At 46.2% G+C, this 26,971-nt stretch overlaps 2 protein-coding genes and 1 long non-coding RNA gene across 3 annotated transcripts in view; 2 read left to right on the top strand and 1 right to left on the bottom strand.

Moving 5' to 3' along the window:
- RPL37 (ribosomal protein L37) overlaps positions 1–149 on the bottom strand; it is a 3,210-nt gene extending 3,061 nt beyond the window's left edge. Inside the window, exon 1 of the mRNA XM_014965136.1 lies at positions 51–149. Coding sequence (XP_014820622.1) covers positions 51–53 — 3 coding nt within the window. The 5' untranslated portion in view covers positions 54–149. The remainder of the gene's footprint in view (positions 1–50) is intronic.
- LOC106901992 lies at positions 122–6,670 on the top strand. Its single transcript, XR_001414413.1, has 3 exons — positions 122–247; positions 735–828; positions 3,776–6,670. It is a non-coding gene; the product is annotated as an uncharacterized LOC106901992 (long non-coding RNA).
- A 1,648-nt stretch (positions 6,671–8,318) lies between these two features.
- Positions 8,319–11,097, top strand: LOC106901869 (sperm-associated antigen 4 protein-like). Its single transcript, XM_014964881.1, has 6 exons — positions 8,319–8,380; positions 8,762–8,823; positions 9,022–9,123; positions 9,476–9,643; positions 9,852–9,941; positions 10,115–11,097. Exons 1-6 carry the CDS (start codon positions 8,362–8,364, stop codon positions 10,274–10,276), a joined length of 603 nt encoding a protein of 200 aa, XP_014820367.1. The 5' UTR covers positions 8,319–8,361; the 3' UTR covers positions 10,277–11,097.
- The last annotated feature ends 15,874 nt before the right edge of the window (positions 11,098–26,971 follow it).

Genomic DNA, 26,971 nt, shown 5'->3' with positions numbered 1-26,971 from the left:
CGCGGCGGCGGATGGCGGCGGATCCCCCGCGCCCGCGCCCAAACGCTCACCATCTTGCCCGGCCGCCAGCACCAAAGAGACCGAGCTCCGCCCCACTTCCGCTATGCTCGGGAGAGTGCTTCCGGGGGCGCCACCGCCGCTTCCGGCCCCGCCCCGGGCCGGGCCTGTCCTTGGCCGGGAGTCCCGCCGTTGGGCGGCCGCTTCTCGGCGGGCCCTGGGACAGACCGCTCCCCCCGGTGAGACCCTGGTGAGACCCTCGGGGGGGGTCTGAAAGGTGGGTTGTCGCCGGTGGCGGCAGCCCAGAGGCGGTGGGTGGGGTGCGGCTGTGGGTCAGCATGTCTCCGCCTGCCAAGTGGCCGGCCGGGCTTAACTGCTGCGCCGTGCCGCTCTTCAGAGGAGCCGGCAGCTCCCCCTCAGCCGGCGGGGACATTTCCTGGCCCTGTTTACGCCTTCGGTGGGAGCCATTTCCCTGAGGGAAATTCAGGGGCAGGGTCCTGTTGGCTGCAATGCATACTTCCAAGGTGAGCGGCCTTAACAAACGGGCTGCCCTCCCTGCACTCTCTGCCTGGCCATGGCGGCCCCCCCCCCCCATGCCACGTGGCGTTGAAAGCATCGCGGTGGACATCATTAACCCAAAATCGGGTTTTATTCAGATGCATCATTGAAATTCTCGTGTGCCAGCCTGCCAGCCATCTTCCGTAGAGTCACACTGTACCCAATTTTATCACATTCAGGGGAAGTTACGTGAAGAGACAAATTGAAGAAATTTGTCTTTATCTTTTCACCAGTTCAAATCTTCAACACCAGTTTGACGTCATCTCAAACAAGGTCAGAAATTGATGATAAAGCCTCTTTAGCCCTGATTGTAGCATTATATAACCTTGTCTAACAGATCTTGATAAAAGTATGTGTTTATTTGGCCGGCTGGATCTCACTCCTGCTTCTGGTTTGCTGACTAAAAGTGCAGTTATTCCAAAACACAAGCGGTTTGGGCCTGCCACAAGCCAGCAAACTATGAGGAAACCCCCTCCCCACGCTACTCCCCCTCCGATACACGTGTGGACTGTTGAACCCCTGTGACAAGGAGCTTGTTGCTCAGAAACAGGCATCATCCCCTGGCACAATCCCCAAAGCAGAGAAGCTGTGTCCAACTGCTGCATTTGCACCCTGGGACAAACCAGCCTTGTATAGGTGTCTCACTGTTAATTTATCCTCACTTGTTTAATGAGCATGGCCTCTTGCTGAATTCCTTTGGTGCTAATTAGCATGCTGGGGGGCTTTTGACCTCTGCTAAGGTTGAGGGATGGTGTGAAAAGCCATTTTAACTTTAGCTGTATTCACAGACTCAACAGAGTTGGAAGGGACCTCTAAAGATTATCTAGTCCAACTCCCCTGCTAAAGCAGGATTGCCCAGAGCACGTCACTCAGGACTGCATCCAGGCAGGTCTTGAAAATCTCCAGAGAAGGGGACTCCACAACCTCCCTGGGCAGCCTGTTCCAGGGCTCTGTCAGCCTTACTGTGAAGAAGTTTTTCCTCATTTTTGAGTGGAACTTCCTATGTTCCAACTTGTGCCCGTTGCCCCTCGTCCTCTCACTGGAAACCACTGAAAAGAGTCTGGCTTCATCATCCTTCAACCCACCCTTTAGGAACTTGTAAACATAGATGAGGTCTCCCCTCAGCCTTCTCTTCTCCAGGCTAAAGAGCCCCAGCTCTTTGAGCCTTTTCTCGTAAGGGAGGTGCTTTAATCCCTTAATCATCTTGCTTGCCCTGCGCTGGACTTTTTCCAGTAGTTCCCTGTCCCCCTTGAACTGGGGAGCCCAGAACTGGACACAGTATTCCAGTTGTGGTCTCACCAGTGCAGAGTAGAGGGGGAGAATGACCTCCCTTGACCTGCTGGCCACACTTCTCCTTATGCAGCCCAGGATTCCATTGGCCCTCTTGGCAACAAGGGCACATGGCTGGCTCATGGAGAGCCTGCCATCCACCAGGACTCCCAGATCCTTTTCCTCTGTAGTACTTCCCAGAAGATCCACCCCAAATCTATATTGGTGCCTGGGGTTCTTCCTCCCCAGGTGAAGGACCTTACATTTGCCCCTGTTGAACCTCATTATGTTCTTCTCTGCCCAGCTCTCCAGCCTGTCCAGGTCACGCTGGATGGCAGCACAGCCCTCTGGAGTGTCGGCCAGCCCTCCCAGTTTGGTATCATCAGGGAACTTGCTGAGGATACACTCTGTCCCCTCGTCCAGGTTATTGATGAATATGTTGAACAGGACTGGGCCAAGTATTGACCCCTGGGGGACACCGCTGGTTACAGGCCTCCAACTTGACCCTGCTCCACTAATGACAACCCTCTGAGTTCTGTCACACAGCCAGGACTCAGTCCGTCTCACTGCCCCCTCATCTAGCCCACACTTCTTTAATTTTCTAATGAGGATGTTGTGGGAGACAGTGTCAAAGGCCTTGCTGAAGTCAAGGTAGATGACATCTGCTGCTCTCCCCTCATCCAGCCATCTAGTTATAACATCATAGAAGGCTATCAGATTGGTCAAGCATGATTTACCCTTGGTAAATACGTGCTGACCACTTCCAATAACTTCTTTGTCTTCAATATGTTTGGAGATGACATCCAGAACAAGTAATTCCATTATTTTCCCAGGGACAGGGGTGAGACTAATTGCCTGTAGTTCCCTGGGTCCTCCTTCTTGCCCTTTTTGTAGACTGGAGTGATATTTGCCTTCCTCCAGTCCTCAGGCACTTCTGTTCTCTATGACCTTTCATAAATAATGGAAAGTCGTTCAGCAATAACATCTGCCAGCGCTCTCAGCACTCGTGGGTGCATCCCATCAGGGCCCATAGACTTATGGATGTCTAGTTTGGCCAAGTGGTCTCTAACCCAATCCTCCCCAACAGAGGGAAAGTCTTCCTCTCTCCAGACCCTCTCCCTTGTCTCCAGGGTCTGGGATTCATGAGGGGTGGCCTTGGCAGTGAAGACCGAAGCGAAGAAGACGTTCAGCAGCTCTGTGTTCTCTGTGTCTTCCAGCACCAAGGCACCCACCTCAGTGGGCCTACCATCAGTGGGCCTACATTTTCCCTAGCCTGCCTTTTTTTATTGATATACTGAAAAAAACTCTTCTTGTTATCTTTAACTGTGGTGGCCAAGTCAAGTTCTGCTGGCCAAGTTAAGTTCTGGTATTGTTTCCAGACACACAAAGGTGTGGCCCAGGCTGTTCACTCACCTCTTTCATTTTGATTGGCAATTTCTATCACCAGAATTAACACCTAAGACACAGGTCTTTGCTCGTATTCATTTTACCTCACCTGAAAATCCAGGCATTTAGTCCATCCATGCTCCTGCTGTAGTTAAAGGAGAGAGATAAATGGTTCCAATGAGTAAATCATCCCATCTTAAATTAGGTGTCTAAAGTAAGCTGGAAAAATTGTCCTTGGGAGAAACCCTTCTCCTTCCATTAATTCTAACAGGAGCCTAGACAGCCCCCTTAGGCTAGGCACATAGATGGCTGAAGTTAGGTAAAATGAATTTTGCCCTGACTGACCTAAAGAAAATATTTTTATAGCAATTCTGTCTTCCTTACCAAAAATCAAAAGAGAAAATTCAGTGTCCTGTAGATGAAATGCCATACAGAAAAAAAAAAATCCCAGTTAACTGAAACAGTATGAATACATCCTGCAGGCTGGAGTGGAGTCACATTTCTCCCAGCAACCTTGCTGTCTGTCTTTTAACTAGTGCCTCCTTTCCTTTTCCTTTCTCGTTAGATCTCAGAAATCTGGAAGATGCTGTGAAGACATTGGACAGATGCCATGGCAACAGCCTCCAAAGGAAGTATATTGGTTTGGCTGCCTGTGAGGGTTTGCTGCCAGAGGAATTATTCTCATCCTTTATGGGATAAAAATAATCTTGTTCATTTACATGTCTTCAAACCTGTTAGGGAAGAAAGGTTTTTGGTATCGTCATGCAGTTATCTTTAGTTCTTGGGAACATTGGGTACTTTTAGGGTAGAGAACAGGCAGAGCTGTGGCTGACCCAGTACCATCCCAGAAGTTCTTAGCCCCCGTGCAGGTTGCAAATGAGGACAGAGTCCACCATCCATAGCGAACTCCAGCTTGCTCAAAACCCACAGACTCGTGTGCTGGCAGCTGCTGAATGGCGCCAGCCTAAATTCAGCGCTGGCTAAGTCACCCTTCTTTTATGCATAGGAAGTAGTATGAAACTGAGAAGGTGGCGTGTCTGCGTTTCAAGGCTGCCTTTTTTCAGTAGGGAACAGCAGTCTGTCACTGCAGTCGGTGGCCCACTGCCACTTCCGCACGGTACTTTTGGTCCAGCCAGGTCCAATGATGGGAGAAACTCTGTCGCCCCAGCAATCAGGGATCCTGTTAAGCATCTAGATCAGGGTTTACTGAATACCATGGAGGCAGGTGCCTTTTTAGCACCATGTTCTGCAGCCTGTCCAGTCTGATTGGGGATTGAAAAACAGAAGCAAAATGCAACACTGGATATGCCCATCCATTTTTTCTTCCATGCTTCTGAGGTACAAGCCCCTCTTCCTCCAGCTGATCCCACCAAAGGCCCACAGACCTTCCTGACCTCCTTGCTCTCCTCTGGCACTTTGCTGGGGAAGACGAGAGCCCAGTCCTTTCCACAGATGGATTGTAACAGCCTTACAAGTAAGTCCAGCTGAGGGAGAGGGAGAATAAAATAAGGGCTGACTAGGCAGTAGAGAATAAGGTGGGTATGAGCACCAAATAACCTCAGTGGCATTTATTTTGCACAAGTTTGGTGTCATGCTGCCACGTCACACTGTCACCAGGGTGCAGTGCAGCCATACAGTCCCTGATGTGACCATGGTGGGATTTGCTCAAAAAAATAAAGAGTACTTGTACTGCTTCTACAAAACTTGAACACTGCTGGAACAACTTGTGTGTGGCAAATGCAAGACTGATATTCAAGCGATTTCTGTGTAATGTCATCATATGGCATCACTTGTGCACATGTGTGGTGCCATTTGCAAAAGTTTGGGTGACTTCAAGGATAGGAAAGAATAGAAGCTAACTGGCGCTTAATACCAATTGTTTTCAGATGTGCAGACAAGCTGAAGTCTTTCTTTTAGGGCAAAGGAATGCCTTTCAGTATCCTCTTGGATATTGATCACTTTGACCTAGGTAACAACATCTCAGGAATGCCGCAAGAGAACTGAGGAGTTAAAGGGCAACCCTATCATGAGGATCAGTTTGGATACCTTTGTGTCATCTGATATCATCTTGGTTTGCAGAGGTAGACACCTCGGTTGGAATTAGTGGGAAAGAAACTACACCAAATATCTTTTACCAAGCAGCCACAAGAAACTTTAGTTGTATAGTACTCAGATTCTTCTGTTTGAAAAGAAAACTTCCATGTGTGAATTTGAACCAGAAACACTGGTCGCCACAAGATGACAGTATAGTTCAACTAAAATTTTTCTCCTAAACAACCCGGTAAAAACTCTCTAAACAGCAACAGTAAATTAGGTTAATAAATTGAAAACAATGTTATCCATGCAATTCTTAAATCTCTATGACAATAATGGAAAGTATAAGCCAACAGCAATGCTTACGAAAAAAGCTGTTGCATGCTGCTAAGAAACTAATGATTATAATACAAAAGGCTTTCTATTTGTTTAAAATGAAGATGGGTGGAAGAAAATAAAACAGCTGTCACTAAGTTGCAAAATTTCTTGTTAAAATATAGTGGAAATTATTTAAAACAATATAAAACTTCTTGCATAACAAAGCTTATACAATGTATAAAATACTTTTGCTTCCTGTAGCCAATACTGGGTGGGAAGGGAAGAGCCCCTTTATCACAACTGCACACTCTATCCATGCATTCAGACTCTTCTTTTTTTACATAAAAACCAGCACAAACTATGACCTCACATGTAGCACACTGAAATCAATGCCAGAGTTTAATAATAAAAATCAATTATTCAAACTCTCTCTGAAGATACTCTCCAAGTATTTTTCTCAGTACTGTATTAGAATTCTTCATCGTCAGTCAGTCTATTTCTGATGGCACGAATAGGTTCTGGACAGCAGAGGTAGCTACAAACCTGGGGCACACCCGTTACAGAATGCAACAGCGTGATTCAGAGTTTTAAATTAAATTTCCTTAGCTTTTTTGGTTGGTTGGTTGGTTGGTTGGTATTAAATGCTTATAGTTAGATACATTACAGAGTTACAGTGTGTTGTTGCAACAAAGAAACAGTATTGCCAGAAGGGATTTCACTGCTGGCCTCAAGCTTGCAGAGGTGGTTTCATGGCAATATGGGCTGAGCACCTGAAGGGGAGCACAGGAGAAAGTTACAAGTTCATGTACAAGGTGACAGCCATTTTCTTCTCAGTTGTATAGCAAATAAATACTCTTGTCTTTCTGATGTTATTTTTCCCCAGGGCTGGGTACTGGGGCCGGTTCTCTTTAACATCTTTATCAATGATCTGGACGAGGGGATCGAGTGCACTCTCAGTAAGTTTGCAGACAACAGCAAGCTGGGTGGCAGTGTTAAACTGCTGGAGGGTAGACCCTGGGAGTGTTGGTTGACAGCCCACTGACCATGAGCCCGTGGTGTGCCCAGGTGGCCAAGAAGGCCAACAGCATCCTGGCCTGTTTCAGGAAGAGCGTGGTGAGTAGGACTCAGGAGGTGATGGTCCCCCGGTACTTGGCACTGGCACCATCTTGAGTGCTGTGTCCAGTTTTGGGTCCCTCGTGACAAGAAAGACATTGAGGTGCTGGAGTGGGTCCAGAGAAGGGGAGACCATCCCGCTCTCTACAGCTCCCTGAAAGGAGGGTGTGGAGAGGCAGGGGTCGCTCTCTTCTCCCAAGTCAGCGGCAATAGGACAAGAGGAAACGGCCTCAAGTTGTGCCAGGGGAGGTTCAGATTGGACATTAGGAACCGTTTTCACACTGCAAGGCTTATGAAGCACTGGCAAGGGCTGCCCAGGGAAGTGGTTGAGGCACCATCTCTGGAGGCGTTCAAAAGAAGGGCTGACAAGGTGCTTAGGGACATGGTTTAAGGACAGGTTTTTTTTCTCAGAGTTGGGTTGATGGTTGGACTAGGTGATCCTAAAGCTGCCGTCCAAACGAGCCGATTCTATGGTTCTATGAATCTCCAAGTCCCGTGAGGAATGCAAAGCAGAGGGCCAAGTGGTCAGCGGGGTCTCTGGCCAGCATGTGGCCCCGCTGCAGCTCTCTCTGTGGCGTCAGAGCCATGAGGTCAGAGCGTGCGGGGCCAGGCCTTTGTGAGGTCGTGCCCTGTGGGCCATAAGGTGTGGGCTCGCAGTGTGCTGCTGGCTGTGTGCCTGGGGCAGGCGTTCTCCTCGGGGCTGTCTCCAGGAGGGCTCTGCCCGCAGAGAGCAGGCGACGCTCGAGTGGCTGCAGGAGGGCACCGAGAGAGCTTCTCTTTCAGGAGAGCTTCCTTGCTCCCCAGGATGGGGAGGATAAGGGCTCCTGCAAGAGCCCCCAGCAGATGGGCCAGAGGCCCCTGGGCGCGATCTGGGCAGGGTCGGGGCACCAGGCGGCCAAGGCTCACACGCTGCAGGGCTGCAGCCAAGAAGGGTAAGTTGAGGGCTGCCTTTTTTCCGGCCATGCTGTCACCAAGGCTGCCTGGCTGGGCCGGGAGCCACGGCCCTGCACAACCAGCGCCATCCTGCCCCAAGGGAGGCCTGGGGCCACCTGGCCTGGCAGAGCGTGTGGCGCTGGCTCCCCTGTGCGTGCCTTGGTGGGATCCTGGCGGAAGGCCGGGGTCCCCCAGGACTGGGGCCACCCTCCCTGCCCTGGCACGCCATGGGTGCCCTGCCTGCCGGGGGATCCTGCCCGGCCCTTGGTACCCCACTGCCAGGGTGCCCCCAGCTGCCCCCCTCTCCAGGGCATCCCCACGGCCCTGCCCCCAGGGAGGGAGGCCCAGCACCCACCTCCCCGCTGGACCCGTGGCCTCAAGAAGGCTCCTCAGCTTCATCTCCGCTTGCTTCACACAGGAGAAGGCTTGCTCTTCACTCTGCTGCTGGCTGTGGAGTTTGTCCAGAGATGCCTCAGCACGGCCATCTCCAGCCTGTGAGTACAAGAGGGTGCAGGGGGGACACGGAGACGAGGGGTGCCAGTGGGTCGGGGTGAGCAGGGTCAGGCTGGTGGTCAGGCTTCCCACCAGGAGACCCTGGCTCCTCCAAAATCCCCGCTCCTCAGCTTGGAAGAGAAAGTGCCCCTGGGCAGGCAGGGCTCTGCCCTTGGCCACTGCTAAGCCCAGAACCCCCTCTTTGTCAGGAGAGAGACTGTCGCTGTGAACAGGAAGAGGCTCGTGGCGATCCTCTTGGTGATGAGCCTGGCTGCTCTCGGTGAGTCTGTCTGCTGCCAGCAGAGCACGGAGGCGGGGAGTGTGAGCTTCAGGGCGAGGGAGAGGAGCGAGCGGGGCCTTTCCAGCCTCCCGCCTCTGCAGCTCCAGGAGCTCCCTAGGTGCTCCCTGCAGGCGGAGCAGGGAGGGGAATGGGGCTGTAGCTGTGGGGCACCAAGCGTGCCCGGGAACCAGGGCTGTCCCCCTCTGCCCCGAGGCCCAGGGAGAGGGTCCCTGCTTGGAGCCACAACCTCTCTCTGCCCCCTTTGCCCATGTCCTCAGCCAGCCTCTTGCCAGCACCACGCTGGGGGAGAAGAATGGCGGGACGGCAGGGATCCTTAGAAACCCTCCTAAAGTAACTCTCTCTTGGGGATGTGCATTGCAGCTGCTGCCTGCTGGGGAATCGTGCAGCTGACGTGGAGGCAGCGGGCAGAGGATGTGCTGCAGGTGAGTGACTGCTGTTGTGGGACAGGAAAGGCCCAGAGGGGAGCCCCGCTGCTGGTGGGTGGGTACATGGCCCCGTCCTGGGCTTCCAGGCAGTGACGCGGAGAACGGGCAGCAGCTTCTGCCAGCCCTTCCTGGAGCCACCAGCTCTGGAAAGGCCCGGCAGCTCTGGGACTCCAACGGAGAGCTTTTCTCTTTCAGATTGGCTTTTCTGGTGGCCGCGTGGAACAATCTCCCTGTCTGAGGAACGAGGTCGTGTGCCTGGCTGATGAGATGGACACCATGAAGAAAGCGATGCTGCAGGTAGGGAAGGAGGGCTGGGACCAGCTGGGCAGTGCCCAAGGCCCTTCTTGGAGCAGTGGTTGGGCTTTTCCTGCTCCCCAGATGGGGCAGTGGAGGGTGGGGACAGCGTGCAGAGCTGCTGGCCAAAAGGAGAGCTTTCTTGAAAGCCCTGGCTGCGGTGCAGGGTATGGGATGTTTCCCTCCTTCCCGGCTCGGGAAGATGGCCGGGCGCTTCTGTCGGCTTCCCAACACGCCACTCGTTTCCAGCACAAGCACAGCCCAGCGGCGCGGTGCCGCCTGTGCTCGTGGCTCCATTGGAGCACAGGGGCCCCATCATGCCCTCACCTTCCGTGCTCTTGTCTTCTGCTTCCAGCCGGACGATTTCCCGACCTGCTGCTGGCCCTTCCAAGAGTCTGGGAGCGAGGTGCTGAGCTGGTTACCGGCACAAATACCTCTGCAGGCCGTCAGTGTGCAGCAGAGCTCCGAGAGAGCCTCTCCGCTGGGGACTGCCATCAGCGCCCGCCGAGATGTTGCTGTCTGTGTAAGTCTGTGCCGGGGGCTGGGAGCTGGTGGTGGGGAAAAGCTGTAAAGGGGACTTGCTGCTCTCTGCGCGGCTGCCGAGATGCGTGTGCTCCCAGGCAGTGCTGGAGCCGCAGGAGGTGGGTGCAGATGATGGGCCCAGGGCAGGCAGGAAGGTTTCCTCGTGGTCAGGTCGAGCCCGACCTCCTCCCCTGTGCTTTGTCTCCAAGGGCCTGGATGAGGAAGGCGAGGAGGCAACTCTGCTGGGGACGTGGAGCTGCAGCAGGCAGGAGAAGCCCCACCAGAGCTTGCCTCTGCAGGTACAGTGCGTGTGTGTGGGCAAGAGGCCAGGGCAGAACCGGCCGCTGGCCAGCAAGCCGCTTGGGGAAGAGATGCGGAGGGTCCCTGCTGGGAGAGGGGCCTGACACACAGAGCCCGCTCTGGCTCTGCACACCCCGCAGTGACGCTGATTTTTGCCATGGTTTCTTTGCAGAATGGGATCCCCGGCGCCTTTCAGCTCACAAATCCTGGCAATTGGAGCAGCTCGGGAACCCCAGCACAGAGGCTGATAGATCGGGTGCTGGCGATGGGGAAGATGGTGGGAAGATGGTGGGCGTCATTAGACCTGTTTTCTTCAATAAAATTTCCCGTGTAAAAAGGAGACTCAGGCCAGAGGGATGCGGCTGTTGGTCTGGTGCAGAGCAAGGTGGTCTCAGAGGCCCTCTCCGAGCTGCCAGCTCCTGCCTTTCGCAGGCAGAGGCCTTCCTCAGGCTTTGCGCTTTCATCCACCAAGGGCATCTTTCCTGACCCGGCAAAAGGAGACGACGCTCCTGAAGCCTTTCCCTGCCTCAGGTCCTTGGCAAAATCCTTTGGCACCAGGGTCGCCTCTGGCCCCTGTAAGGAGTCGTCGGAGCCTGTCAGCATCTGGGGCTCCTGATGGCCAGGCTCTGGCCCATTCCCTTCAGGGAACACGTTGGATCTGGGGACTGGGTCTAGTGGGGACCCACATGGTGCGGCCACGTCTGGGACATGCCTCCAGGAAAGGATGGAGATTCTCCTTTGCCCTCCTTTTGTTGCTACTCTATCTAGACAGACATTTTCTGGTGCTTTTTACAGCAGTAGCCAGATGAAGTTCTGTCTGGGCTTTGGCGCTTCTCATTTTCTCTCTGCGTAACCTCAGGAGTCCTTCAAAGCCCGGAAGCTCTCCTTTTGTCCCCTCCCCTGACTGCCAGCCAAAGCTCTCTGGTCAGCCAGGCCGGTCTTCTTCCCTGCCACCTTGTCTTTGGGCACATGGCCATAGCCTGCTCCCGTGCCATGAAGATCTCCTTGTGGAAGAATATCCAGCCTTCCTGATCCTTTGCCCTTTGGAAATAATTAGTAATTATGCCTGTTCTAAAGGACATGAAATGAATATTTGAGAATTTTGTGTAAGTTTTATGTTGTAGTCTGTCAAAATGTTAAAATCTTTAACATGTAAGGGAGGAATTCTGTATAAATTTTTGATATTATTATAGAAAAAGAAAAGTTGTATACTCGTGCTTATTGGTTAAATTACAGTCACATGCATCCTTGCATGTATACTGATCCTTTTTGTGTGATTCTCAGAGGAACACGTTTAATATTGCCCCACCTATTTGTTACTTACTGTGACAAGCTCTAGGGAAGCACAAAGGAATTACATCTTGGTCAGTAAAAAGTCAGAAAGATGTATGAAAATGCGTATCTTTACAAGAGAGTATGGACCACATTTTTTCTTGAACTAGGATACACTCCCGATAAGGCATCTACTCAAAGCCTAAATGTAAATGTCCCCCAAATGTAAGTGGGTTATCCTGTATAATCCATGTAATTCCCTGTCTGAAGCACTAAAGTAACTTGGTTTTCCTTCATTCTGCAATCTTATGAAACATGCCTTCTAAAAGGGTCTAAACTGAATAGCTTCGGAAGTTCCTAGAAAACAATGATTCTTACTAAGGATATAAGAAGATACCAAAAATATAGGAATCTGAGGTACAGTCTTCATATAGTTGACAGTCACAAATCAAACTACTTGTATACTCGTGCCAACCATGTCTAAACAATAATACTAGGTGCAGCTGGCAGTATATTTAGACAGAGGTTACTATATACAAATTACTCCTGGCATCTGGAATCTTTATTGAACCAGGTTTTTCACATGGGCTCATGGCTGCCGTAGAACAACCTTCTTCAGCTGATTTGAGTCTGGCTGCCACAGATCCTTCATTGTGTCTGCACTACCAGCAGCACAGGGAACTGGTTCTGGGAGCTGCTGATGCTGGAGACTGCCTTTTTTGGAGAGTTAGTTTTCCTCTGAATTAGCTCCCTGAACAAGCTCCCCAAGTACTGCTGGTACAAGAAAGGCGTCAGAGATGTGTTGAGGGGGCTGGAGAGAGGATGTGACTTAGTGGTACAAACTGCTGTGGAACAACACCTGAGTCTGGAGAACTGAGATCAAAGTGATTGAAAGGCTACTTTGCACTTGCCTGCAAGTACCCTCCCTGAAGTTCAGGGTGCCTGCGCAGACATAACTGCAGGCTATGTTTCACAATTTGAAGCACTGGATGGCTAGGCTTGCTGAAGATATTCCTGCCCCGCTGCCATGGCCTCTTGCCCTCCTAGGCTTTCCGGTACAGCTATTTCTGCATCCATGTTACAAACTTAGTTGTGGAACTGATTGGCTCTAAAGTGAAGAAGCAGCATGGACAAGTCAACCTAGTATTCGTGGTGATCTTTTCGTACTGTGAAGCCGTGTCCTAAAGGTAACTCCTACCAGTGGGGTACCCGTGTTCTCCCTTCCTCTTGACTTACCCTTCACTGAGGATACAACTAAAGCATACATTCCCATTGCCGGTCTTTGGAAGAACGGTATTCAGAGAGCTGTAAACAGAATGTGTATTTCCTTGATTTAGATTGTGGTGTCAAACCAAAGTGAAGGGTGACCTCATTGCAGTCTACAACTTCCTCAAGGTGGGTGGCAGAACAGGAGCTGCCGAATTCCTCTCTCTGGTATCAGAACACAAGGAAATGGAATGAAGCTGCATCAGGGGAAGTTCAGATTGGACAATAGGAAAAGGTATTTCATTTAGAGGCTGTCAGAGTTCAGGGAGCATCTGGACGATGTTTTTAGTCTTGGTTTAGCTTTAGGTAGTCCTGCAAGGAGCAGGGATTTGGACTCTGTGATCCCTATGGATGTCTTCCAACTTGAGATATTCTATGATTCTATAAATTCTATAAAATATTTCAAGATCTGAAAATATGTTCAGCATTTAGAAGAAGAAGGATTGGATTTACATTCAAATCTGATTTGAAATTATCTTTGGGTCATAATGCAAACTTTAAAATTTGCTTTTTGAAAACTGCAAAATTTTGCTCTATTGTTTCTTCATAAAGACCAGCTTCCTGCTTAGTTGCTTTGATCATGGTTCTTTTCTTAACACAACTGGAAGTAGATTCTTCACTTGTATCACAGAATCACAGAATTGTCAGAGTTGGAAGGGACCTCTAGAGATCATCTGGTCCAAATCCCCTGCTAAAGCAGGATTGCCCAGAGCACGTTACTCAGGACTGCATCCAGGCGGGTCTTGAAGATCTCCAGAGAAGGGGACTCCACAACTTCCCTGGGCAGCCTGTTCCAGGGCTCTGTCACCCACACCATAAATAAGTTTTTCCTCATATTTGAATGGAACTTCCTGTGTTCCAGTTTGTGCCCGTTGCCCCTCGTCCTATCGCTGGAAACCGCTGAAAAGAGTCCGGCTCCATAGTCCTTCAGCCCACCCTTTAGATACTTATAAACATTAATTAGGTCTTACCTCAGCCTTCTCTTTTCCAGGCTAAGGAGTCCCAGCTCTTTCAGCCTTTTCTCAGCATCAACTTATCGAAAATAATTTTTTTCTCTTTTATGTAAACACAGAGCAATGTCCCTTCATATTATTATCAGGTCCTTCTTTGCCAAAGGATTTACCTGCTAATGACAGGTAATCTACTGCATTAATCTATTGAATTGTTGAATTCGCAACAGCCATGCATGGATGGAGCAGTGCTAAGAGGCCATGCGATTTCCAAAACTGCTGTTATGTAGACAAGAGAAGGATCTTAACATTGTCATCCTGTGAGCTTCATAGAGGCCATGTAAGAAGAGTTTTGGTCAGCAGATAAAGATGATCCAATTTTATCTGCTCTAAATAGTTGATTGAAAAGTGAACAAGGATGTATATTATCAGTGGTTAAATTGAGGTGGATTAAAAAAAATAATCCTTATAAGATTAATTTATTTTTTTTCCCTGCAACATAACCAGATAGCATTGATCTTCTTGTTTACATGCAGTGCATTTGGAGGCAGAGGAGATAAATGAAATAATCCACAAGATTGCAGAATCAAAGAATCACAGAATGGTAGGGGTTAGAAGGGACCTTTGGAGATCATCTACTCCAACACCCCTGCCAAAGCAGGTTCATCTAGGGCAGGTTGGACAGGAGTGCATCCAGGCAGGTTTTGATTGCCTCTGGAAAAGGGGACTCTACCACCTCTCTGGGCAGCCTGTTCCAGTGCTCTGCCACCCTCAAAGTAGTTTTTCCTTATGTTGAGGTGGAATTTCCTGTGTTCCAGCTGCGGCCATTGCCCCTTGTCCTGTCACCAGGCACCACTGAGAAGGTTCTGACCCCATCCTCTTGACATTTGCCCTTTAGATAATTATAAACATTGAGGAGGTCCCCCCCCAGTCTTCCTTTCTCCAGGCTAAATGGACCCAGGTTTCTCAGCCTTTCCTCTTAAGAGAGGTGCTCCATTCCCTTGATCATCTTTGTAGCCCTCTGCTGGACTCTTTCCAGCAGTTCCCTGTTTTTCTTGAGCTGGGGGGTCCAGAACTGGACACAGTACTCCAGATGTGGCCTCACCACGGCAGAGTAGAAGGGGAGGATGATCTCCCTTGAACTGCTGGCCATGCTCTTTTTCAGGCACCTCAGGAGACCATTGGCCTTCTTGGCCACAGGGGCACATTGCTACCTCATGGTCAACCTGTTGTCCACCAGGACTCCAATGTTTCTCTCTAGAGAGCTGCTCTCCAGCAGGTCAGCCCCTAACTTGTACTGATGTATGGGGTTATTTGTTCATAAGTGCAGCACCCTACACTTTCCCTTGCTGAATTTCTTCGGGTTCCTCACTGCCCAACTCTCCAGCCTGTCCAGGCCTCGCTGAGTGGCAGCACAGCCTTCTGATGTGTCAGTTACTCCTCCCAGTTCTGTAGCATCAGCAAACTTGCTGAGGGGACACTCTGTACCCTCATCCAGGTCACTGATGAATATATTGATCAAGACCCAGTACACCGCTAGTTACAGGCCTCCAACTGGACTCAGATAAGTCATTGTAGAGTTGAATGTTTTATCCTTTTACCAAATATTGGACAAAGTTAGATGTTTGAGTGTATTGGATGGCACGCATCACACCTGCAGCTCAAATACAAGAGTAAAGCCTAGGAAATAAGCCTCTATTAATAAATACCTCAGTTTGATGCTGCCGGAAAGTGTCGAGCAAGGGCACAGGACAGCAGCCCCTTCAGGCGTAGGTGCAGGGACATCTCCTGACCAAAAGTGTTACTGCAGGTCTTAAACTGCCACTTAATTCCGACCGTTTTGAGGGGAGCTATGTTTCTTACGGGTGGGTATCAAGCAACTAGTGTGTGAAGTTGGTGGAGATGTGCTGTGGTTTTGGCTGAATCCGTTAAGGATTCCTGTTGAGAAAGAACAGAGTTAAGAATCGCTACTTTTTAAGTGTTATTTCACTTGTGATAGCTTTAGTGATTCTTCATTTTATGAATGTAACCCACGTTCAAGTGTTGAGAGACCCATGATCAGCTTTGGCTCTGACTCTTCTTGCTTATCCGGGCTGGAGAGACACACAGCATTTGCCAGTCATGTAGTTTTATTCCTTTTCAGTATCTTTCACCTTAAATGTAAATGCTAGGTGAATTACATGGTTATATAGTAAAGGCTTTGATGAACACAGATACTTTGCAGAGATTGGACACATGCAGAGGAAAAGTATAAATCTGGAATTCAAACCCCAGTAATCTGTGGTTTTTTCCCATTCTTGGTAGTCCATTGGGAGAGTGGAAACATGATATGGCATGATTATGATGCAAAGGACACCTCTACATTGATGCAAACTCTTACTTTTCTGTTCCTGTGCACCCCTGAAGTTAAGTATCTTACTACTCAAGAAAGTTCTCTACTGCTAGTAGACCTGACCACAGTAAGTTTTGTGGAAAGCATCTTGAATTTAGCTGTAACTAGTCATTATTTTCCTGAATTTCAACATAGAATCATATAATGACAGAATGGGTTCAGTTGGAAAGGCCTTTAAAGATCATCTAGTCCAACCCCACTGCCATAGGCAGTGACATCTTCCACTAGATCAGGTTGCTCAAAGCCTGAGCCTGACGTTCTACACCTCCAGGGATGGGGCATTCACAACTTCCCTGGGCAGCCTGTTCCAGTGCCTCACCACCCTCATCGTAAAAAAATCCCCAAGCTCTTCTCTGGTCAATCCATTCATCACCCAGTCTGTACTGATATTGAGGATTTCCCTGACCCAGGCGCAAAAGGCAAAGAAATCAAAACCAGAAAAACTATGCATCCAAAGCAAAGGAACACATCCATGTTGAAAAAAGCATGAGAAATTTTCTTAATGGAAACAGGCTGAGAAATTTGTGAAAAATTAAAATAAAAAAATGCAGCCTTAGCTCACGTATGCAATTTCCAAAATTTCTGAGATACAGGCAAAAGTGTGTAGAGCTATTAATGTACAAATGAACACATCTATTTTTAGAAAGAGAGCTTTCTGTCATGTTTTTGAGCAATCAAAGCAATGTAGCTCTCTGTGTGTGAGAAATTTGTTGCCAATTGCAGCCCTGATCTAGGGTATGACAGAAAAAACAGTGAATCTTGTGCACATGAAATGCTGTTCCGTGATGCACCCAGCAGAACTAAGGAAAAATTGTGAGTGGGAGAAAGGTAAATAAAACACATATAATATCCCTTGCACCTAATAAATCTATGTCCAAACTTGTCTGCAGAAAAATTCTTAAAACATTCTTGTATTCCTGCTGACAAACCTTACAAACAATTAAATTCAGCCAGATCTCTGCACAGTTCCTTTGGGTTTCAGAATTTGGAAGGTATTTTGGAATTCCAGAGCAAACAGTGCCAAATTCATTATAGTATTTAATGGAAAAGAAGTCCCTATTTTCAGGGAAAAATTTTGTCTCCTTTAGTTTCCTTTATTCACAGGACTTTTAGACATAATTATGGGATATTAGTTAAGTAGTAGTTTGCTATGAGGTTGTGGATTCGGGATGTGATAGAGGATGGACGCTCCCGCTGAAATCAAGAGGGTCTTCTTCTGTGAAGACAGCTGCGTAAAGTGCTTCCACCTGCTGCTACTGGAGCTATGGAAGTTTTCCACTGCATTGTCTGAGCTCTGTATCAGTGAACCCTTTGATTTATGCAGAAAACATCTAGTCCAATACATCTAGTTGAAAAGAACTCTCTGCTCTGGTTCATTTCTCTTCCTTTGTGTACAGCCCTGCTCTCCCATATGCATATTTTTAGTACTGTCCACCTCATCCTTCTGCTGTAGCTTCCAATGATTTGGAATCATCTGTTTTTGATAAAAAACACAGAATCACAGAATCTTCTAGGTTGGAAGGGACCTTAAAGATCCTCTTGTCCAACTGTCAACCTAACTGACAAAAACAGACACCCACACAACAAACAAGGAGCATCACCATCACTAAACCAGACCTCCCAGCACTACATCAACCCTTTTGAACACCTCCAGGGATGGTGCTTCAACCACCTCCCTGGGCAGCCCATTCCAATGTCTGATAACCCTTTCAGTGAAAAAATTTTTCCTAATATCCAGCCTGAACCTCCCCTCGCATAACTTGAGGCCATTTCCTCTCGTCCTGTCACCTGTGACTTGGGAGAAGAAACCGACCCCCATCTCTCTACACCCTCCTTTCAGGTAGTTGTAGAGAGCAATAAGGTCTCCCCTCAGCCTCCTCTTCTTCAGACTGAATAACCCCAGCTCCCTCAGCCTCTCCTCATAAGACTTGTGCTCCAGACCCCTCACCATCTTTGTCGCCCTTCTCTGGACCCGCTCCAGCACCTCAATGTCTTTTTTATGGTAGGGAGCCCAAAACTGGACACAGTACTCGAGGTGGGGCCTCACCAGTGCATAATTATGTACACACACGCACCTAGAAAAAGAATTTTCACTAGACATGCACAAAAAACATTTGAGCCACCACAGTCTGGAATTGTAGTTTGCATAACATTTGAAGTGGAAACGTCCAGCTTCTAACCATGTTCCCTTTACAATGCAATAGAAAATATTTTAATTAGTCATTAAGAACATTTTTGCATCAGTCCAGAGCAAAGCACTTAATTTGCTTCAGATGGTTCTGGACTTTTTGAGAAGAGAGTGAGCAAATGTTTCTCTGAAGTGGGTTAGGTGTAGCAAATTTTGTAGTGGCAAGTCAAATAGGCTGGATGATCTTCTGAGGTTCCTCCCAGCTATATTTATGTGACTTTGCAAGAGGCCTCTAAGTATTAAGATATAACTGTATCTTCCATCTCCCTGGCTGTCATGTTCTCAGACAAACACATTTAACCAGTGTTATGCTTAGGAAAAAGGTCAGATCTTCACGAATTCTGTGTTTAAATGTTATCTACTTTTCCCGTTTTAGTGGTTGGCTAAATAAATTGTACAAACTTGCCTTATGCTGACAGGCCTGTGTTTTAAACATCAGTTGTTCCCCAGGGTAATATAGGTCTATGACTTGCTTATTCTAAAGCACATTAAACCCAAAAGAATATTAGTGAATGAAAGAAAATCAAATGTCACCTAGCCGTATATGCATATATATATGTATATAAAATCATAGAATCATATGATAGAATATCATATGATATCAGAATGAGTTGGGTTGGAAGGGTCCTTAAAGATCATTGAGTTCCAACCCCCCTGCCATGGGCAGAGACACCTTCTGCTGGACCAGATTGCTCCAAGCCCCATCCAGCCTGGCCTTGAACACCTCCAGGGATGGGGCATCCACAGCTTCTCTGGGCAACCTGTCTCAGTGCCTCACCATCCTCACAGTAAATAATTTCTTCCATATATATCTATGGAATATATATATTCCATATATATCAATGGATATATATATCTATATATATATATCTAATATAAATCTCCCTTCTTTCAGTTTAAAACCATTACCCCTTGTTCTGTTGCTATACTCTACATAAAGAGTTCCCCCCCAGCTTTCCTGTAGGCCCCTTTAGGTACTGGAAGGCTGCTATAAGGTCTCCCCAGAGCCTTCTCTTCTCCAGGCTGAACAACCCCAACTCTCTCAGCCTGTTATGATGGGACAGGTGCTCCAGCCCCTTCCTGTGCTGAAGACTCCAGAGCTGGATGCAGTATTCCCAGGTGGGGTCTCACCAGAGCAGAGTAGAAGGACAGAATCACCTCCCTAAAGCTGCTGGCCGTGCTTCTTTTGATGCTGCCCAGGATGTGGTTAGCTTTCTGGGCTGCCAGCACACATTGCCAGCTTGGGTTGAGCTTCTTGTCCACCAGGCCGTCCACATCTCTGTGCTGAAGACTCCAGAGCTGGATGCAGTATTCCCAGGTGGGGTCTCACCAGAGCAGAGTAGAAGGACAGAATCACCTCCCTAAAGCTGCTGGCCGTGCTTCTTTTGATGCTGCCCAGGATGTGGTTAGCTTTCTGGGCTGCCAGCACACATTGCCAGCTTGGGTTGAGCTTCTTGTCCACCAGGCCCTCCACATCTCTCTCCTCAGGGCTGGTCTCAATCCATTCTCCTTCCAGACTCTCTTTGTGCCGAGCAGAGTAGAAGGACAGAATCACCTCCCTAAAGCTGCTGGCCGTGCTTCTTTTGATGCTGCCCAGGATGTGGTTAGCTTTCTGGGCTGCCAGCACACATTGCCAGCTTGGGTTGAGCTTCTTGTCCACCAGGCCGTCCACATCTCTCTCCTCAGGGCTGGTCTCAATCCATTCTCCTTCCAGACTCTCTTTGTGCCTGGGATTGCTGTAATCCAGGTGCAGGACCTTGCACTTGGCTTGGTTGAACGTCATGAAGTTCACACAGGCCCACCTCTCCAGCCTGTCCAGGTCCCTCTGGATGGCATCCCTTCTCTCCAGTGTGTTGACTGCACCACATAGCTTGGTGTCATCAGCAAACTTGTTGAGGATGACCTTAATCCCACTGTTCATGTTGCTGATAAAGATGTTAAACGGCACCAGTTCCAGTACTGGCCCCTGAGGAACACCACTTATCACTGGTTTCCATTTGGATATCAAGCCATTGACCGCAACTCTTTGGGTGCAACCATCCAGCCAACTCCTTATTCACTGAGTGGTACATCCATCAATCCATGTCTTTCCAATTTAGAGATAGGGATGTCATGTGGGACAGTGTCAAACACTTTGACAAGTCCAGGTAGATGATGTCAGTGATATCTCTGTGCAGGCATGTACACAGGGATGGATTACATTAGTACACTTAGTGGCACTAGCAATATTTTATTTCTTCATTTTTACTAAAAAAATTACCAAGACTTGCTGATTCATAGCCACACACAGCCTAGATCTAAGCCCAGACACTCTGGCTGAAATTTGCTAACTTGGAAGCCAAGTGTCTAAACATAACTAATAATGTCTATTCTTTTATACCTCCAGATGATCTGGTATGAGTGGTACATGGGAATACTCTTTGAAAATTAAATATAATTTCAACTGGTTGGAAAAAAACCACTTTTTCTGCAGAAATGTTGAAGTAAAAGTTTTTGCCAGAAGCTCGGGAAAGGAAGCCATCTTAAATTTAAAGATAGATTCAAGCTATCTTACTTGGCTATCTTGGCTATCTTACTCTCTCAATTTTCTCACTTTTTATGGGGAATTCCACACTTGCCTAGGTATAACTGCCACCACAGTCCCTCCATGTGTTACTCAGCTGTGCTTCAAGTGCATATGTAAATGATTTTATCTTTATCAAAAGTATGTGAATGATTTTATTTCTCACCAACCATTCCTTGGAACATGACTTCATGTTATTCTCCTCCCAGAAGACTTCTGGGTAGCTGGAGAAATGCACATGCATGTCTTAACAGTGCCTTCTTTCTCCAAAGGTAAGCAGGTAACTCGGTTTTACAAGCCCCATCCAGGTTTGGTGCCTGTTAGTGATAAAAGGACTGGTATAGCATGTACATAGCACAGTGCATTTTCAAATTTTTCTTGTATGCTGTAATTAGAAGTGTCCAATTGTGTGAATAAATACAAAGATATGCACCAAATGTGCATTAGGTAAACATATGCTGTCTGATTTTCTTTCAGTAATACTTATTTGCTTCTCACAAATATTTACTGTTCAAACATTTCAAGTTTTGCTTTAGATCTAAAATTCAGGGGAAAAAATACATGTGTATGCAGTAAAGTGGAAGGTCAGAGAGGAAAACATGGGAGAAAACTGGGGCACTCATGTTTAATCTGAAACAGTAAAATAAGCCTAATATATTATTTGTAATTTATTTACTTTATCTCACATCTTATTTCAGGCATCCTAAAGAATTTACATTTCTTTTGCTCTGGGCCTACCACAAATGACTGCATTCTGTCACTTCTCCAGCAATAAAAATATAAGCTCACTTTAAAGGAGAAAAACTCATCACTTGTATGACACTCTACCCTGAACGGAATTGTGGGATTTGCCTTTAGTATTCAGGTGTGAGACACAAACTGTAAGCAAAAAAGGCTTTGCAATGAAATGAAGAGGACAAATGTAAGTTCTATATTTATTGAAGGTAAAGCCTGTTTCCCCAGGTAAAATGTTTGCCTTCCTTCATCAAAATCACTGTCACATTTTATTATTTTCCCCAGCTGAGAATCTTCCCTAAGTACAAATGCTTTGCTAACAAGGGTCAGCTCTTGTTAACTCTGAAGTTACAAACATTATCTTCCGTTTATTCTGGAACATGTTTTTCCTGTGTCAGGCATTTTCAGCTTTCCATTTACTGGAACTGAGGCATACTGGCTCCATCAGGGAATTCCCCTAACTTCCATGCACAATGTCCCTCTGCTATTTTACTTCAATAAGAAGGACAAATCATTGCCCAGCATTATTTGTGTGCACAAAAAGGACACAGAAAAAAAATGGAGATTTTTTGAACCTTTTCTTAGCTGATTACAATGTGGAGCCCACGATGCTGTGGCCACAAGAGCTGGATTGGACTAGCACACGCAGCACAGCCAGTCTGCTGGAGGGGACACAGGGAGATGGTGTTACTGATCTGTCTGCCAAGGCAGCAGATATGCAGAAAGGTTTTCCAAAATATCCTGTTAATTATCTCCCATTATTACGATTAGAGCTACACCTTAGCACCTTTCTGCCTCTGAACGGCTGCCTTTGGGTGGAGCAGGGCAGACTCAGCTTTGCCAGCACTAACACTTGTGGTGGAGAACATGCCAGTACTTACCAATTTATATTTGGTTTACCATGTTAGTTAGTGGTTGTTAACTAATTGCTGTAAATTAGAAATATTTTTCAGCTGTGTTTGAACATACATTAGGGAGAGAAGTAGCCTCAAGAGTGGCTGCTTGAGAAGAGAAGAATGCCTGAGGGAATGTTGCACTGTAAAAAGGGCACAAAACTGTGACAAGTCCAAGCCTACTTATTCTATCTTACTGTATTTTAACAGCAGAATAAAATGTAGTAACCCTCAAAGCAACAATATTAGTAATTGACATTTTCTGCTGAGTCTCTCAACCGTTTTACAAGTTTGTTATTGATGTCAGTCAAAACAGAACACAAACCTTTCTCAGGGTACAAAATGCTGATGAATTTTGGATGTGGCAGTATTTCCATGCCCTGGCTTCATTTCTACCTCAGAAGTCACAACATATGGTCACCAGAAAATGGGCAGAGGTGTGTATCTCTCTTGCCATGAGCCCACACAATGGAGGAAACAGGAGGCTTCTTCTATCACAAGCCTTGTATTTTACATTCTGTCCTTGGAATCATCAGTATTTACCTCTTTTTTTTGATAATTCATAAAAATTTCAAAGCCATTTGCTAGGTCTAAGAAGTCTGCTGTTTGCTGAATACTTTTTTCTATTTATTAATTGTTCCACAGAACCTCCATCCATGTTAGAAACACCATCCTTTTTACTCACTCTCATGATAGTATTTCATCCAAGTAAGTACAGAATGGGATGTGTTTACAGGTTATGTAAGAACAAGTGCCATCTTCAGAAATGCAGATTCTTTCAACAATATTTAGTGATATGGTCTCCACTACCAGATAAAAATATTTACAATTTAAACAACTTTAAATCTGCTTTTTTCCTACTAATCAAAATTAGTACATACCAATAATAGCACAGCAGAAATTCTCTGAGACTCTTATATCTGGAAATAACAAAGTACATCATTAATATGGGCACAGAGGGAGATACGTATTCACCTACGTCAAATATAAAAAATATATATTACTGAAGTGCTTTGACCCTGTGCTTCAGTGCTGCTTCTTTGAACTGAATTGCAAGTACAGACAGAAGCCAGAATAACTCAAAAAAGGACATCACACCAATTTTAAGGGCTTATAAGCTTGTTGTAGGAGAAGTAACAGATGTTGAGCACACCTAAATTTCCCCAGAGCTCAGGTGAATATCTGCAATTATATCAGACCTTTTTTACTAGTGATATGTGTTTTCATTTATTGCAGTCTGATGTTTGTTGTACGCAGAACCAACCCAAAACCAGGGAGGGCGAAAGTCAGTGCTGTGTCATTTCTGTTTCTGCACAATGCTCTGCATCTGCATTGTCTCTCTGAAAGTTTGCAAAAGCTTATTTTATTTGTTGAACTTTGGTTCCAGGTGGAAGGTATCTACAAAAGCTCACTCCAGAAAGTTTCACAGTATTAGTTAGGGTTAATTACTGACTTCTCAAGTAAGCTGACAAAATTTTAATGAATTTCAGATGGTCCTAAAAATATTGTAGTTCAAAAAGTCATCCTAATAAGATTTGTTTCTTTGAAGTCTTGCCTTCATTTGCTTCCCTAACTCTCCTTTATAGGAGAAAAATCGTTGTTCCTTTTATTGAAAAGCATTTTTTAGGTTTCAGTTTCAAGATACTTGGAAATTTTCAGAGGCAGACAGATGGATTTTGATGAAATATTTTTGTTCAAAGTTTGTGGCTTGAAGCATTTTATCTTTCCAACTAGCTTTTAGCTTTTCCAGCCTCCCTCGACCTGCTGGCCACATTTCTTTTGATGCACCCCAGGGTGCAGTTGGCTTTCTGGGCTGCGAGCGCACATTGCCAGATCATATTGAGCTTCTCATGAACCAACAATCCCAAATCCTTCTCCTCAGGGATGGTATCCAGATATTCTCTGCCCAGCCTGTATTTGTGCCTGGGATTGCCCTGACCCATGTGCAGCACCTTGTACTTGGTCTTGTTGAACTTCGTGATGTTGGCACAGGCCCACCTCTCAGGTCTGTCCAGGTTTCTCCAGATGGCGTCCCTTCCCTCCAGCCTGTCAACCGCACCACACAGCTTAACGTGATTGGCAAACTTGCAGAGGGTGCATGGGCTTCATATTTACTATCTATCTTTAGTTACAGTCTTTGAATTATAATAACACGCTCTCTTCTCTTCCAACACAGTTCACTCAAATCAGAACTCACCACCTTTGTTTGTTTGGTGTAGATTTTGCAGCATACGGATTCCGGTATCTAAGGCAGTATCCTTCTACAAGGTCCCCTGAGAAAAAATCATTTGCATTACAGTCAGCACAGCATTAATGCTATTTGACGTATTTCATAGAGACACATCCCAAGCCATTGTCATTAATCCTTGAAACGTAACAAATACATTAAGAGCAAACCAGGCAATTAACATTCGTAAAAGAAGAAAAAAAAAAAAAGTTAGATGGTATTAGCAAACAGAAACATATCCAAAAACTCTCAAAGTCAATTTCACAATTTAAAACCATAATGACAAGATGTTCTTTCTCCACTCAGTTGTCACTGGATCCTCAGTATTTGCAGCAGTCACAGAGCACAGACTGTCTTTAGGGCCGTAATACATAATAAACTTGGACAATGAAGACACAAGACTATTTAAAGCTTGGTAAACTATTGAGTAACCTTAGCATCAATCCTATAAAAGGATGGAAGTCTACAGGGAAATATCACTGATATAATTATATTCTGGCTGACCTTAGTGTGAAGTAGAATACAGACAGTATCATTTCATGCTGTCTCCAGACCAAGCAGGATATCATTAGCCCAGCAAGTGAAGCATTGCATTAGTCATTCTTGTGCTAGAATTATCATTTGGTGCAAGACAAGAAATGTCTTGCCTTATGGCTAACCCTTTGTGTCTCTCAAACTGCTCCTCTTTTGCTTCCCTAAAACATAATTTTTAAGCCTAAAGACAGTTTATTTCTGAATGGATAGTAGAAATGTCTAGCAAAAACTTAAAGTTGCTATGATAAAACGCATTTTTAACTGCAAAATGGTGAGTAGATTGTTGACATTTTCACTAACAGTAAGGTAAAATCAGCCCCATCTTCTCAGTAGGTTACACTCTATCCCTCACTACTGTGCTGTCAGGGGAAGTAATTGGGGAGCTCCCTCAATCAGGGCTTTTATTATAATTTGTGTTATTGTAGAAGTGTCTATCACTCAGACTGGTGCTAGGTGCTGCACAATCCCTCATCACAAAATTACAGTGTACGTATATTGTCATGCAACTGTACATAACTTGAGTATCAATAACACACAAAAGTAGGAAACTATCTAAATAGTCAGGAGCCTGAATGCTAAGTAGAAAAAGGTTACTATAAGTACCCTACGAAACAAAAGATGAATCAACCATTTACAGTCCCACTGTTGTAGATGAGACAACACCCATCCACTGGAAACCACTAAAGGGCCATGGGACCTGTGGACTAGCCCTAGGAGTGACCCAAGTCCAACTCTAACCTCCTTCTCTTTTGCACCTTCTTGGTTCAGTCTCTTTGCTTTTGTTACTGCTGAAGTCAGGATCAATAAAAAAGCAGGATCCTGTTTCCAAATGGAAGAAGATAAAGTCTTTAGGCTGAGGTGCCTGAAAATGTGTGCTGAAAGGACTATTATTCAGCATCTGCCAAAGCAACGTTTTTGTCCTGCTGAAATGCATCTTGCAAGAAGACTTTCCATCAATATAAACTCATTTGAATATGATACCCATTACTCCCCACACACACACTTTCTTTACTAGCTGCATTTGGCCTCTTTTATGTTTATTTGCATGTTTGGTGTGTGAGCAATTTACAGTATATCTTTATCTTGATGATTATTATAGCTAATGATGTTCTCACAAAAAGTGAAATTGTTATCTAAGCCATTAAAACAGCTAACTGCAAGATCAAGACATATGTCTGGAGAGATAAAATATTCTTCAGAGTTCCCATATTCTGGGCCAGCTATTAAAGGGCTTGACTTTGTTTTAATCATTTCTTTCATAGCCAAATGACCACTGATAATGTTGCACAAATCAGTCATAAAACTTAATAGGAGCATGAGGATTTCAATCAATAGCAATAAAATATGTACAGAAGCAATGAAAGAGTGTGAATTACATTATTAGAGAAGTTCATAGTTGCTAAATGTGAAAAGTCCCAAAGACGGGCCCTGGCTTACCTAAGTTGGCTCTGGGGTTGGTAACTTCTGAGGAGTGGATATAGGCATCCCTCACATGGATGGAATAAAAAGACCCGAAATCTAGGCACCTTCTTAAGGAAAGCAGACCATGCCAACAAAGTATGGGGTTTAAAAGTCACCATATAGGGATGCTGTGACACCAAATGTTTGTTTTTCTGAGGGCTGTGTTAAACTGTTCAGAACAGATATTGTGCCTGAGATGAAGTATTTGAAGAGTTTTCAGATAGAGGAGCTGCTTTTCCATGAGGGCTTTGTCCAAGCTCCACTAGGATAAATTAATGGAAATTTCCCCAGTACCAGCATTTGCTTGCTGTTATGGGAATGGATCAGCTCTGGGAAGTGAAAAAAGTCAAGAGAAAAAATAAGAGGACATGGGAGGGTGAAGAAAGAGAAAGCGAAGTGCTCGTAGTTCTGTAAGAGCATTCCCACAGAAGGCCAGCTGTTGATGTGTCATTGAAACTAGCCTGTGCATGACCTTTTGAAGTCTTTTACACAGGCACGACTGTGCCAGAATTGTCTAAAACTCACATTCAGATACATAAGCTGATTTC

This window comes from Calidris pugnax, unplaced genomic scaffold, assembly GCF_001431845.1.
Source record: "Calidris pugnax isolate Ruff unplaced genomic scaffold, ASM143184v1 scaffold273, whole genome shotgun sequence".
Classification (NCBI taxonomy): domain Eukaryota; kingdom Metazoa; phylum Chordata; class Aves; order Charadriiformes; family Scolopacidae; genus Calidris; species Calidris pugnax.
The sequence above is the reverse complement of the archived record's forward strand: the minus strand, read 5'-3'. Positions and strand labels throughout refer to the sequence as shown.

Coding starts and splice junctions, on each gene's coding strand:
- LOC106901869 (XM_014964881.1), top strand. Junction 8,824..9,021: donor GGGCAGAGGATGTGCTGCAG/GTGAGTGACTGC, acceptor TTTCTCTTTCAG/ATTGGCTTTTCTGGTGGCCG. Junction 9,942..10,114: donor ACCAGAGCTTGCCTCTGCAG/GTACAGTGCGTG, acceptor GTTTCTTTGCAG/AATGGGATCCCCGGCGCCTT.